Below are 15,763 nucleotides of genomic sequence, written 5' to 3'. Positions count from 1 at the left end.
TGTCCAATGGCATTATCCTCCTGCACAATAATGCCCGCCCATGCACAGCCAATGCGGTGAAGATGACATTGCAGCAGTTTTTGCGACTATTTTTGAGTATGTGTACTGTGTATAACTACATTTTTGAGTTAATAAAATCATTACCATTACTTTACACTAGTGACCAGGTTTCATTTGAATGCCCCTTGTATAAAGCAGCAGACACTGTGTGTGTGTGTGTGTGTGTGTGTGTGTGTGTGTGTGGGTGTGTGTGTTTTATATAAGTATCCAGTGTCTCCTCCCAAAGCAGTGGAGGAATTTCAACGAAATTTGTCACACAAATAAAAACTTCAGGAGTATCAGCACTGTGGGGTTTATAATATCCTAGATCCAATAGGAGAGGAGATGTGGGTAGAAATGAGGTTTTTTCAGCCCTGCTACATAGGTCGCCCAGCATGGCAGGTGTGTTGTGTGGGAATAATATAGGCCTGCCTTACAGACGTGTCTGCAGGGTAGCCTACAGGTCAAAAGCAAGAAATGGTTTTCAAGCCCCCAAATTGTAGTCTGCCCTGCTTGACAGGTGTGTTTTGCTCTAGTAATACTTGCCTGCCTTATCGAACTACTTTGGATGGCGCGCAACACGTCACTGGTGGGTAGGAGGAGATGAACAGAGAGTGAGGGTGGAGGAGACCCAGAGAGAGAGGTGGGAGGAGAAGAGTGGCAGATAGAAGGAGTGGAGGAGATTTATAGAGAGAGGTGGAAGGAGGACATTGACAAAGGGAGAGAAGGAGAATATAACAGAGAGAAGGGGGACTAAATAGGTAGGTAGATACAATGAGGATCAAGGAGCAATTGTGTGCAATGTATATGCTGAATGCCTACACAGGCAAAGCTGTGGGAAAAGGCGTGTATGTTTGCGTGTGAGTGGACCACACACGTGGAGGGGGGGGATCTTCTCCCACACCCTTGAATTGATTTCAACCAAATTTGGCACACAAACAGCAATATTCACAAGTATCAGCAATGTGGGAATTATAAGCTCCTACTTGCAATTGGAGTGGAGACACAGATGGAACCATTTTTTTTTTCAGCCCCTGCTGCACAGCTGCTCTGCACAACACGTGTTGCATTGAGATTGTATCAGCCTGCTTTGCAGGATAGCCTATGCAGAAGGGGGCAAAAAATGGCTTTCCAACTTCTGACATATGGCTTGCCTTGCTCAACAGGTGTGTTGTGGGACTAGTATCAACTTGATTTATTGAACTGTTTTGCAGGTGCTACATGTGCAGATGGACATGTGTGGGGGAAGGTTGAGATAGCTAGAGAAGGGGATGAACAGAGAAAGGGAACAACATGGTTGGATATGGAGAGAAGAGGAGATGGATAGGGAGAGGTTGGGAGGAGGAACTGGATAGGGCAAGGGGGAGATGGATAGGGAGAGATGGACTGTAAGAGGTAGATATATAGATATAGATAGACAGATATAGAGAGATATATGGGCAAGACGAAATGAAAAGGGAAAGGGGGACAGGGGATGGACAGGGGAGGATGTATTAGGAAGGTACGGACAGGGAGTCGGGAAGGAGATGAGCAGAAAGATGGTTTGGGGAAGGGGGGAGGAGGAGGACAGAAAGAGAGAAGGAAGAGGAGATGTACAGAATGAGAGGGAGGAGTAATAGATGAACAGAAAGGGGAGCCAGGTATGGATAGAAAGAAGGGGGGAGGAGTAATTGGGCAGAGAGAAGTGGATATGGACAGATGGAGGGAGAGGAGGAGATGCACAGAAAGGGTGCAGAAGGAGGGGTGTACTCAGAGAGATGAGGGAAGGAAGGGGTGTACAGTGAGAGAGGGAGGAGGAATTGGGTGAAATATATCTATCGAATGTGTACAGGAAACATCTAGTTAATTATAAATCTTCCTCTCCGTACAGGATGCCCCATTTATCTTGACCACCCTAAATAACTGTTTGTTGAGATGCAAATTACAAAAGGTTTCAGGCAAATGTTCTTTAGTTGTCAGGAGGACATCAATCAGCATGACTGCCTTCATTGTAGCTTTGTTTTTTTTTTACACAGATATGAACAGCGGTATGACTTTTTTAAATGGCACTCTGTATTTTTTATTCGGTAATTCATTTCCTCTCCTAAAAACCTATTCATAAAATGTATCGCAGTGCACCATTCACTGAAACACAACATTATTAATTACATAACACAACACTGACGTTGACACTCCCAGTGCTTAGTGCAGGCACTCAGAGTAATGGAACACATCCACATGTTGATGTTGACAGGGGACAAATGTAAACATAAGTGGAACACACACCTGTCATTCTGTCAACCATGCAGATACAACCAGCAGCCATCTACAGAGCTGTGACAACACTGAGCTATCGTCATGGAGATGTTTACAAAATAGTGTTATTTACTGGTTGAGGTAGGCCTGTGCAGCTGCACCACTGCAATTGTCAAGGATCAATTTAGTTTATTGCACTGTTCTTTAAAACTGACGTTAAATACCTATGTACAGCTTTCACTTACAAATCTCCAATATACAATGTCACCAAGTTGTATAGAAGTTTCTGCATAATCAAATTAGGTTCTTTGTTTGAATGACATGTTCTTCTTCACTGTGGCTTTGAAGCAAACTTGTTCCCATGTGGCCACAAACACTTTTGTAATGTCTATTAGAGTTATCTGTTACGCTTTCTCCTGAATTTAGCATGCTGTTGAAATATTCGTCTACTTGGTAGGACCTGCCCTAATGTAAATTTTTTGAGTTGGGCACTGCTACTACACTTTTTTTGTGTCAGTTTGGTTCTCAAAGGAATGACCGACAACAGTACTTAGAGTCTGGAGAGAATTTGTGAGAGTAATGAATTTAATAGGATGTGATGAGAGTTTCTTGGAATATATGAAGCAGAGTATGTCAGAAAAGTAAGGTCTGAAAGTTGTGGGTGTGAAAGATTGGGGAGGGGTCAGCCTGAGAGAATTGTTCTTGGTGATGAGCAGTAATACTCCCAGATGGGGGTACAATGTAAGTACTTTAATTAGTTTCCACAGATGCCATAGGGAATATTCAGTTCCAGCTATTGCAGGACAAGGTTTCAGTTTTAGATATGGGACACTGGAAATGCCTGTCACAGACTAAAAGGATTTTGCAAAGACAGCAGAAACAGTTAAGTAAGGCGTGTACTTCAGTGCAGTAACTTCATAGGACTACAGTGTTGAGGGAATTGGAAACCAACGGAGACAACAATGGTGAATTTTTATATACTGGACAGGTCACTGTCAGATAGTGATTTTACAATAAATCTAATGGGAGGGCTATCAAGAGCCAGGCAGGCTTTCTCACGAAGTATACATGGAATTGCATTTTAGACAGCATGAATGTAGTTCATCCGAAATGGCGAGGCAAAATGAAGGCAGGTTCAAGTCGAAGAAAAATGTTTTTAAATCATATTATACTGAAAAAATAATGGATATATTATTGCTGAAATTTTTTTGTGGGCTGTCATCCAAGGCATAATTCTCTGTGTTGGATGACGGCCTTATGTCCATAACATAAATATTAGTAATGATGCAAATACTGGCCTTGAAAGCTTGCATTCAGTGGAAAGTTTTTTTGAAAGAAGATATTAGACCCGTGATAATAAATCAAGAATATTTGTAATAAATCAAGAATATTTGCAGACTATTAACAAAGCATCACTGAAATTGTAAATGTAGAAGGAAGGGTAAGTGACTACATATAATGACATGTAGCAGAGAAGCTTCATGTGTTATTTGTCTGAGAAGCAGGGACTGGCAGCTTGAGTAACAGGTATTCTGTGCATCATATGATGTAAGGTAAAATACACTGAGGTGGCGAAAGTCGTGGGATTGCCGTATGCACACATGCAGATGGTGGTAGTATCATGTACACAAGATATTAAAGGGGAGTCTATTGGCAGATCTGCTATTTGTACTTAGGTGATTCACGTGAAAAGGCTTCCAACTTGATCATGGCTGCTTGACAAGAATTAACAGACTTTGAACAAGGAAAGGTAGTTGGAGCTAGATGCATGAGGCATTCTATTTCCAAATCTGTTTGGAATTCAACATTCCGCGATCCACAGTGTCAAGAGTGTGCCGAGAATACCAAATTTCAGGCATTACCTCTCACCACAGACAATGCAATGGCTGACAGCCTTCACTTAACAACCAACAGCAGCAGCACTTTTTGTAAAGTTGTCAGAGCTAACAGACAAGTTAGAGTGGGCAAATTAACCGCAAAAATCAGTGAGGGATATACAAGAAAGGAATCCGTTAAGACAGTGTGGCAAAATTTGGCATTTATGGGCTGTGACAGCAGATTATCGATGCGAGGGCCTTTGCTAACAGCATGTGATCACCTGCGGCGTCTCTCCTGGACTCTTGACAATATCAGTTGGAGCCTAAAGGACTGGAAAACCATTGCCTAGTCAGATGAGTCCCAATTTCAGTTTGTAAGAGCTGATGGTAGAGTTTGAGTGTGGCACAGATCCCATGAAGCCATGGACCCCAGTTGTCAACAAGGCACTGTGCTAGCTGGTAGTGGCTCCATAATGGTGTGGGCCACGTTTACATGGAACGGATTGTGCACTCTGGATCTTTGGCTACTTGCAGACCATTTTCATGGGATGTTATGTTCCCAAACAATGATGTAGTTTGCACGGATGAAATGCGCCATGTCACTGGGCCACAATTGTTTATGATTGATTTGAAGAGCATTCTGGACAATTTGAGTGAATTATTTGGGCACCCAGATTGCTCGCATGAATCCCATCGAACATTTATGGGACATAACCAAGATGTCAGTTCATGCACAAAAACCAGTACTGGCAACACTTTCACAATTGTGAATGTTCATAAAGGCAGCATGGCTCAATATTTCAGCAGAGGACGTCCAACGACTTGTTAAGTCCACACCACACACAGTTGCTGCACTACACTGGGCAAAAGGAGGTCCGACATGAATTAGGAGGTATCCCATGGCTTCTGTCACGTCAGTGCACAATATTAAAAGTGAAAATAAATAGAAGGAAATGTAAGAGGAAACAGCACCTGAGGTTCAAATAAATGGCTTGTCCATACCACAAGTGATCTGTATCTTCAACAAGGTCTATGCACCACTTATTGTTCCTGAATTATGGTGGAATGGTCTGAGGAACACTGCACATCAGGGTGCTTGTGCAGTTCATCATACCACCTGACTCTGATGTTGTTGAGCAGTCATGGGACTCCAATTAGCAATATGTGCACACCTTTGACACAGCTACAACTAATCATTGTAAGTTATAGGAAACAGCTGAGTGATTACATCTCAGGACGGCTTCACATTTTCAGTGTCTTGTTGAGTCCATGTTTCATTGTGCTGTGGCTGTCGGAGTGAAACAGAGTGTCACTCTATTCGAAAGGTGTGTCCAATACCACCCACCCACCCACCCACCCACACACACACACACACACACACACACACACACACACACACTGATTCCTTATGAACAGTACCCCACAACTTAGCACCTGGGTGTGGGAGAACATGAAAAAGATTAAGTCAGATGGTAGGGTGGGGGACACGTGTGGAGCCAGGAAGGGTAGAGAATGTTTGAGTCACAGGAGAGGATGGATATAGGTGGCTTTCAGTGACAGTGGTAACATGTGGGTTAATAGCATTAAAAGTCCTGAAACTGAAAAGGAAGAGCAAGCTTTGCCAACAAGAAAACCAAGATATTTAAGAATGTATTTTTGGAACATGGTCACATGCAGCATCCTACTCACTTGCACTGATTCCCATATATGAAGAAACTTGTGACTGGAAAATATTTTGGTTCCAATGAACAGTTTATGGTATCTGTAGTGGGTATTCTGGAGAACTGGAATTGAACCTAAAGGGTGGAATCTATGCGTAGCAAAATATTGTGGACGTACACAACCTTTGCTCGGAAGAACAATAGCAACTGAGGATCATATTGACTAGACTGAAAACCCACTTCAGCTGCGAATGATGTATCCTTAATTGCATGACTAGTTTCAGAGACCTATAGTTCCATCACCGGGTGTCACACATCAAATGTGTTTGTTAAGTCATAGGCATGGGACAGGTGGGCCAATTACCCACAAAAGATCTAATTCGTGTGTATGCCACATTTCAAAGTGCCAGAGCAGTGAGAGGAGTGTGTGCCCCACCAGTATCCAATGAACTAAATGGTGTGGCAGCGGAGGTGACCAGCATATAAACCGTATGGCTGGGGATGGAAAGAAAATCGTGGGAACTATAGAAGTGCAGGAGTGACAGGACCATTCACTTACATTATTATAAGGTGCAGACAATAAAGAGGAGACACAATCATGGTATAATGTGAAACATATCAGTAATACATGGAAAAAAAAATTCATACTAAAATGAAACTCCATATTTAAGTAATAAAAATAAATAATACATACAAAAAACTATATACTAAATGAAAAAACCCCATACTAAGGCAATAAAATAGGGTGATCGAGTAGTAAGATCATACAATATATAACACAACTGTCTGTAGTGCTCATAAAGGCAGTAAAATATAAAATAAATCTGCTAACAGTTCACAATGACAGAAAAACAGAAACCAGCTCTGTGCTAACAAGCCTCAGGAGCATGCACCCATCTGTTGAATATGCCTATGGCTACCTTAGCTTACTCTAGTTTTTATCTGTACTTGTTCTAAAAATAGCCATGCACTTTTGTGTTTATGTTGTATCTGCCTGGTAGTTGACTCCTCGGCACACCAGGCAGCCCATGCAAGCAGTCGTCCTGCCAGGAGGAAGTACGTAAACGCTCTCACCAAAAAATAGATTTTTCCTTGTAATGCCTGGCAGTTTACCAAAAAGTTATACGTCATCTCCTCAGTGTCTGGGGGCACCAACCTTGCCGACAGGCAGCATGTATGTCACATCAGAGTGCAGTCGGCAGGGAACTATTTTGCTACCTAGTTCATGTGCTCTTGCATTGCCACAAAGGTATCCATCTGCTCCTCAGGGTCATTCCATGTCAAGTCATCCAGGCCTGACATCTATTATCTATTTGTGAACTGAGATTTTGTGTAACGCTTTTGTATCTAATATCATTAACTTTTGCCAATTTTTATTGCTTTACATTCTGTTGGTAGCAATTGCTGTAAGTTTTATGCAATACATTACTTCAAAGCAAACTAAAAATTTGAAAATTGGCTGTAGTTTTTAAATAAAAAATGATAAGCTGACAGTTTTCTCCCTGAATATCCTTTTGGCCATACAGTTTCTGAAAACATGTTAGACTTGTCCAATTAAACTTCTGTAAATTAATTTTATTTAATTTTATTGTTAAATTAGAAAAAAAATATTTTGGACAACTGCCCCCTCTGGAAAACACTCAAAAAAATTAGAAAGTGATCTACAAATAATAAAGTTTCATCACACAAAAAATCAGTTTTGAGAAATGAACAGCACTGGGGAATATACATATATATACACACACTAGAGAGAAATGAAATTACTACCCAAGAGACTTTAACAACATAAGTACACATAACAATATCCAAATTAAACAAAAATTGCAATATATGAAACAAAATTACACATTATAAAATATAGGGCAAATTGTACATTACATGACATATGAACACTTTCTTACCTCTGCCATAACCAAATTAACTCAAATTAACTCAATGTAAAAATACATAGCATTTTGTTTATAATATTTAAGCATTTTGCCAAAAGCCAATATTGTCAACACTGCACTAAGTGCTGGTGCTGCAATCTGCATTGAAGTTGGTTCGTAACTACACATGTGACGAGACACTTTGATGCTTAGACAATATTTTTTTGTATGAGAACCACTTTTCTTCCACCAACTTTGAGGACTCTTTGCTCAGACAATAAGTACGGCCTGTTGCTATGGTGACAACTTCACAGAGAACATGAGAGAAAGAATCACAAACATCATCATCAGGCCAATAGGACGGGGATGGTCCACGAGGACATATGAACTTTGCTGTAACATCTCCTCCTTTGCAATTCACCTTCTCAACAATTCCCAAATACCAAGAAGAGTCATATGCACATGCAACATAGCAGTTGGGCTGCACAGTGCATTCTGGCATTAGTGGCAGAAGTGCATCAGAGAAATCATGCACAATAGTAAAATCCCTATCACAGCTCAGCCTTTTTGCTCCCATTTTGGTTGGTGGTATTGGCACAATGTGATGCACAGAATTGTTTTTGCACTTGTGAAATGCTGAGAAAGTCTGACTTGTACCATTTCATCTTTTGAAACAAAGAGAACTGAAATGCATTGCTGGTTCTCATGACAGAATTCAAATACCTGTGAAGCTGTAGGTATTTGATCTTTATAAACTCTTTGAAAACTTGTTTTTGTGACAAGTCTTTTAACAGTGCCACCAACACCATCACAGGGAGATTTGCCATTGCTGGTAGCAAACAAGGACCAGCTGCACTTTATGTTGAAGTCGTATTCATGGTAGTAGATATTTCTGAAATTCTTACAATTTTTATTTTGTGCAGCACAACCATCAGTGAAATATTCAACATACACAAGATAAATTTCTGGAAATTCACAATTAAAAAAATTCAGTATTATCTTCTTAGTCTGGTACATGAAGGCTACCTCATGTTCTAGATCATCAGCAACAATACAAATACTTTTTGCATGCAAATGTGTGTCCTTTTTGTAAGTGTGCAGAGTGCAGCTGCCATTGTTCCTATGGTACCCCTTAGTTCATCTTGAGCAACAAAATTGAGATTTTCACTGAAATCTATTAAAATTAACAGTGATCCTTCATCAAGTGTTTCCTTCTTCATTTTCAGATAATCAGACTGTAATTGAGAAAAAAAGGAAGAGTAAGTTTTTTAATTATCTTAATTAGTGTGTCACAGAATTCTGATAGAGAAGTGATTTGAACACTTTAAAAGTCATTCTATCAGTTTATGCCCATTGATTGTATTGAACCATCTCATCAGGATCATATTCTTCTATTTCATTTTCCAAGTGGGTTTGAAGCAATGAGCTGATGGGGCATTTTTCCACACAGACGAAGCATATAGGCTCGGTTATTTGTATCACATGTTGTTATTTTAATTAGATCTTGGTATGTTTCTTTAATAGAAATGAAATTCAGAAACAATTTAATGTTTTGGTGGTAAATGCACACACATACAGTATGTGTTCCTGATGATCCTGCAAGTATACACTGTTTTGGTTGAAGAGAAGCAACTTTTGAGAATCCTACTTTGTCTTCAGGATACATTAAAAAAAAAAAAAAGTAGAGAGAGAGAGAGAGAGAGAGAGAATACAGTTCAGTTAAATTACTTAAAAGAAGATGCTTTTGTTCATGGGTATTTTTGGTGGTGCTCACTTTATCTTTTTTCCCCCAGGCATTATTCTTGTGTTTTCATCATCCAAATAAAATCTCTCTACTCTTTGCACGGTATCATGTGGCAATGTCTTTCCTCTTTCCTGCTCAGCCATCGATAAAATACCCTTCTTCATTAAAAGTTGGTGGCACAAGAGCAAGTAACTGTATTTTTCACGATTATTTGCATATTCAATTTTCTGTTTCATTTTGTCCATGAGTTGGAATTCTAAAAAATAGAACCACTTTTCATTCCCTGTAACTATACAACGCAAAAATGGCTTCCTTTTACACTGTCGAATGAGCAAAATTTCAGATTTTTTTTGCACTTTTCTATTTGCCTGTTGTTCAACTTGTGGTACCCATCTACCAGTCTCCTGAATCTTTCTTATCTCTCATAGCCAATTGGAAACAGCTTGTTGACTAACACCCAATTGCTCGGCAAGTCGTTTTTGTGTTTGTGAATATCTTCATTGAACAATGCTTCCAATTCCACATCTTCATATTTTTTTGGCAGTTTCCCACGTTCCTTATTCGTAACATCGAAGCCACCATTTTTGAAATGCCAAAACCATCATTCACACACATCTTGCGATGGAGCATGTTCACCATAAGCTTCTCTAAGTAACTGGTACGATTCAGCACCAGTTTTCTTCAAATGAATATAAAAAATTATCTCTGCCTGTGAATCCTCTTTGTTCGGTACAAATTTCAACATATCGAACAAACACAACAACGCTACGCACACCTGGTTGCATTTTATCACTCGTGTGAGTGTCTTTCACTTGTTTATGATACAACAAAATGGCACAATGTCAAATCTTTATAGCACACACTGCATTGGTGCGACATCTGTTGTCTGAAATCTGCATTTTATACTTTTACACTTGGTAGATCTTTTGTAATTAACTGGATTGCCTGTCCCACACCTGTGACATAAGAAACCATGTGATGGGTGGCACCTGACAATTGAGCTATGGGATTCCTAAACTAGATGTGCAATAATAGATATATTCACAGTTGAAGCTGATTTTCAATCTACTTATTGTAAAAGTTCATTGCCCCAAAAGGAGACTGCAATGTAGTGCATTTTTTTTATCTAAAAATACATAGACTTGCAGTACTAGGCCATGTTGTACATTTATTTCAGTTCATTGGGCTATTTTGTTTATGAACAATCTGTTCAGTTTCCATCATAATGAAAGTGCATGTGGCAAAAAACATATCTAGCACAAAACGAAACACAAGAGTTTAAAAAAAATCATTACCTTCACAGAAACATCACTTGCTACCTGGTTACTGTCATTGTGGACACAAATATAGCTTGAGAAGGTTTCGCCAAGATAAATATTTCTGAAAATAAAGAAAAAAAAGCTTCTAACTGCTTTGGTAACACATCTCATCAGCCATAAAACACTGGTGCTACATATCTTTTTGGACATAAAATTCATATATATAAGAAGTGAAAAGCAAACAATGGAAAATCCAGAATGGAATGTAACAATATTATGAAAAGGAAAGTTGCCACTCACCATATAGCAGAGACACTGAGTCACAGATAGGCACAACAAAAAGACTGTCACAAATAAATAAAGCTTTCGGCCATTAAGGCCTTCGTCAAAAATAGACTTAGACACACACAACACACACACACATATGCAAATGCAACTCACACACATGACTGTAGTCTCAGGCAACTGAAACCACACTGCAAGCAGCAGCACCTGTGAACGATGGGCGTGACAACTGGGTGGGGGTAAGGAGGAGGCTGGGGTGGGGAGGGGGAGGGATAGTAAGGCCTGGGCGGTTGACAGTGAAGTGCTGCAGGTTAGATGGAGGGATTGGGGGGGGGGGGGGGAAGTAGTGGAAAACAAGTGACGTAAAAAGATAGTGTGATGGTGGAACGACAGCTGTGTATTTCTGGAATGGGAACAGGCAAGGGGATGGATGGGTGAGGACAGTGACTAACAAAGGTTGAGGCCAGGAGGGTTACGGGAATGTAGGATGTATTGCAGGGAGAGTTCCCACCTGTGCAATTCAGAAAAGCTATTTTTGGTGGAAAGGATCCATATGGCACAGGCTGTGAAGCAGTCATTGAAATGAAGAATGTCATGTTTGGCAGCGTGTTCAGCAACAGACTGGTCCCCTTGTTTCTTGACCACTGTTTGTCAGTGGCCATTCATGCAGATGGACAGCTTGTTGGTTGTCATGTCCACATAGAATGCAGCACAGTGGTCATAACTTAGCTTATAGATCACATGACTAGTTTCACAAGTGGTCTTACCTTTGATGGTATAGGTGATGTTAGTGACCAGACTGGAGTAGGTGATGGTGGGAGGATGTATGGGACAGGTCTTGCATCTAGGTCTCTTACGGGGATGTGAGCCGTGAGGTAAGGGGTTGGGAGCAAGGGTTGTGTAAGGATAGATGAGTATATTGTGTAGGTTCGGTGGACGGCGGAATACCACTGTGGAAGGGGTTGGAGTTGATTTGGGGGAAGAGACCAAACAGCAAGGTCATCGGTCTCAGTGGATTAGGGAAGGATGGGTGAGGAAGTTGTCCATGCCCTGTCAGAGGAACCATCCCGGCATTTTCCTGAAATGATTTAGGGAAATCACGGAAAACCCAAATCAGGATGGCTGAAAGCGGGATTGAATTGTTGTCCTCCCGAATGTGAGGTGGGAGGAGTGGGAAGGATAGTGGGCGGATGCACTATTTTTGACAAAGGCCTTGCTGACCAAAAGCTTATTTTGTGACAGTCGTTTTTGTTGTGGCTATCTGTGACTCAGCATCTCCGCTATATGACAAGTAGCACTATCCTTTTCATAATATTGTTACATTTCATATTGGGTTTTCCACTGTTAGAAGTGACATAACCTGTTTTATTAAAAAGTAGTTCAGCATTGACTTACAAAGCCTGCATCTATTTGCTACAAATATAGACTCCTACTAGGTAATAACAGCATAATCGTTAAAGAAAAATATTAACTTTCACAATACCAAAACTGATAAAAACGCGCCCCAGATATATAAGCCACAGAGGTCTTTATTGATACTCAACAAAGCATTTAACACAAAGTTCACACCAAGAACTGCAGTTAGTACTGAGTTAGTGACATAAGCCAGTCGTTCAAGAAAACTTGTAATTACAATATTGTAATGAAATTTTTGGTTGTGCAAAATATGTAATATTATCCTTGCTCTTCAACTAGGAAAACATCTGAGAACAGCTGACTAGCAGAATGTAATGCGTTTTATATAGATCTACTCTTTGTAGTTCTCGAGTTAAAAAAAAGCTTGCTTATAATTCTACTGACCGACAATAGATTCTTTAACGAACAAAAGATCATATCCACTGTAACTTTTTATAAAAAATGTAAATGTCAAGAAAGTTTTTCCTTGGAAAATACATAGAACAGCAGTTTATCAGCAGATTGCTCTATCTGCAAGCAAATACTATTTAAAAAGTTATCATGTCCTTTGAATCATACAGACATACCAATTATTCCATCAGAATATCTACTTCTACACTTACATGCATATTCCACAAGCTATTGTATGGTGCACTATTAGTCATTTCCTTTCCTGTTCCACTTACAAAGAGAACCAGGGAAAAACAACTGTCTATATGCCTTTGTAGAGCCCAATTTCTCTTATGTTATCTTTGTGGTCCTTGACAAAATGTACACTGGCAGCTGTAGAATCATTGTGCAGTCAGCTTTGAAAGTTGGTCTCTGAATTTTCTCAATAGTGTCGAAAAGAATTTCACCTTCCCTCCAGCGATTCCCATTTGAGTATCATGAGTATCTGTATCATGAGTGCTGACTGACCATACCTGTAACAAATCCAGCAGCCTACCTCTGAACTGCTTCAGTGTCTTCCTTTAATCTAATCTAGTGGGGATACCACACACTTTAGCAGTACTCCAGAATGGGTCACACTAGTATTCTGTATGCTGTCTTCTTTACGGATGAACCACACTTTCTGAAAATTCTGCCAATAAACTGAAGCCAACCACTTGCTTTACCTACTACAACTCTTACATGCTTATTTCATTCCATATCGCTCTGCAACATTATGCCTACATATTTAATCGATGTGACTGTGTCAAGCAGCACACTATTAATGCTGTATTTGAACATTATGTAATTGTTCTGCCAACTCATCTGCATTAACTTACAATTTTCTACATTTAGAGCTAGCTGCTATTTATCGCAACGACTAGAAATATTGTCCAAATTGTCTAGTATCCTCCTACAGTCATTCAATGATGATACCTTTCTGTATATTATAGTATCATCAGCAAACAGCCGCAGATTGCTCCTCACCCTGTCTGTCAGATTATTTATGTATATAGAGAATAAAAGTGACCCTATCACACTCCCCTGGGGCACACCAGAAGACAACCTTGTATCTAATAAACACTTGCCATCAAGGACAACATACTATATTATATTATTTAGGAAGTCTTTGCATCCCTCACATATCTGGGAACCTATTCTGTAAGCTCATACCTTTGTTAATAGTCTGCATTGGAGAACTATGTCATATGATTTTTGGAAACTTAAAGAGTATGGAATCTGCCTGTTGCCCCTTCTTCCATTGTTCGCAGGATAACGTCAGAAAATGGTAAGCTCACTAAATCCGTGCTGATTTGGGGACAGAAGCTTTTCCATCTGCAGGAAATTTATTATGCTGAAACTGAGAATATCTACGAGGATTCTGTGGCAAACAAATGTTAAGGATATTGGTCTGTAATTTTGCGGGTCCATTCTTTTACTCTTCTTATACAGGAGTTACAATGAATGCAAGCTAAGGGACTAATGCAGTAGAGGATTCTCTGTAAAACTGAAATGAGATTCCTTCTGGACCTGGTGCCTTATTTGTTTTCAGCTCTCTTAGCTGCTTCTCTATGCCAAGGATGCCTGTTACTATGTCCTCCATAAGGAAGTCTGTGCAATGGTCAGATGTTGGTATGTTTGAACAATCCTTCAGTGCGAATGATTTCTTAAATATGAAATTTAAAACTTCAGCTTTCCTTTTGCTATCTTGTATTGTCACACTAGACTAGTCAATGAGTGGCTGGATACAAGCCTTTGACCTGCTTAGCAATTTTATGTAGGATCAGATTTTTCTTGATGGTATGACGGTGGTCGTAGATGTATGTTTTGCGCACTGGTCTTTTTACTGCCACATGAATCCACACTAACTTTAGCCTGTTGTCATTTACACATTCTGTTTTGAACCAAGAGAGTAACAGTTTATGCTTCCTCAGCATTTTCCAAATTTTGTGATTAAACTGCGGTGGGTCTTTTCCATGCTTAATCAACCTACTATGCTCATACTTCTCCTCCAGAGCACAATTTACTATAGATTTAAACTTAATCCATCATTACTCTATGTTCATCATACTGGAACTAAATGATGTCCATTTAGTGTAGGATAACAACAACTGCTTATATGCTCCTTCTAGAAAAAAATGCTCTTCTAGACTTCTTGATTGATTTATTAACTTCAGTAACCACTGTTGCTATGATGCCATCATGATCACTAAGCCCTGCCTCTATACTGTTGCCATCAATAAGGTCATGCCTGTTTGTAGCTGCAAGGCCTAAAATATTTTCACTGCATGTGGGCTCTCAAACTAATCCTTCAAGACAGTTTTCCTAAAGCTGTGTTCAAAAGAACTTCAGAATATATTATATAGATCCCACGATATTGATGGAAATTAACACAAATGTGACGATCAGAAAGTGTTTATGTAAACACACTCTACATATATGTAGACTATTTTTCTACATGTTAACAATGACAACTGAATCATTTTTCATCATGTTGTACCAGCTTTCTTATTCCATTCTTACCTCAACACAAAAATGTCTGCAGTCTGTCTATTAAGCCAATATCATCATGGTCTCCTACAGTTCCATAGCCAAGAAACCCACAGGATGTCATGTTACTGGGGACAACAATCGATGTGGCTGCACACAGAGAGACATTCAATGCCGGCTTACCTGAACCCATGAAGCTTCATTGTAACAGCCCCTGATTTGTCATATAATAACTTCTTGAGGAAAAGAAGATTAATTTTCTCTGATCTGTAAGATTCTTTAGGGGTATAAAGGTAACAGAAAGTAGTACTGACATTAAATCAGGAGGCATGCTTTGATTACAGTGTACCACAAATCATAATAGCCACATATATTTTAGTCTTATTATCAATTACATCATTTTAACAATCACCACAGGTGAGAATACTTCTCTAAAACAGTTTTCAATACAAAGGTTTTGAAGCATTTCTGGAAGTTTTCTGTTTTCAGAAAAATACCAATTATGCTGAAACTTCCTGAAAGTAAAATCATGTGCTGGACT

The 15,763-nt window shown here is 39.6% G+C and overlaps 1 protein-coding gene across 1 annotated transcript in view; it reads right to left on the bottom strand.

The window, feature by feature from the left end:
• Nucleotides 1-15,763, bottom strand: part of LOC126190715 (trafficking protein particle complex subunit 13) — a 226,094-nt gene that overhangs the window by 118,907 nt on the left and 91,424 nt on the right. Inside the window, exon 3 of the mRNA XM_049931188.1 lies at nucleotides 10,660-10,744. Coding sequence (XP_049787145.1) covers nucleotides 10,660-10,744 — 85 coding nt within the window. The remainder of the gene's footprint in view (nucleotides 1-10,659; nucleotides 10,745-15,763) is intronic.

The sequence above is a fragment of the Schistocerca cancellata genome, chromosome 6 (assembly GCF_023864275.1).
Source record: "Schistocerca cancellata isolate TAMUIC-IGC-003103 chromosome 6, iqSchCanc2.1, whole genome shotgun sequence".
Classification (NCBI taxonomy): Eukaryota; Metazoa; Arthropoda; class Insecta; order Orthoptera; family Acrididae; genus Schistocerca; species Schistocerca cancellata.
Note: the sequence above shows the minus strand (reverse complement) of the source record. Positions and strands in the feature narration are given on the sequence as shown.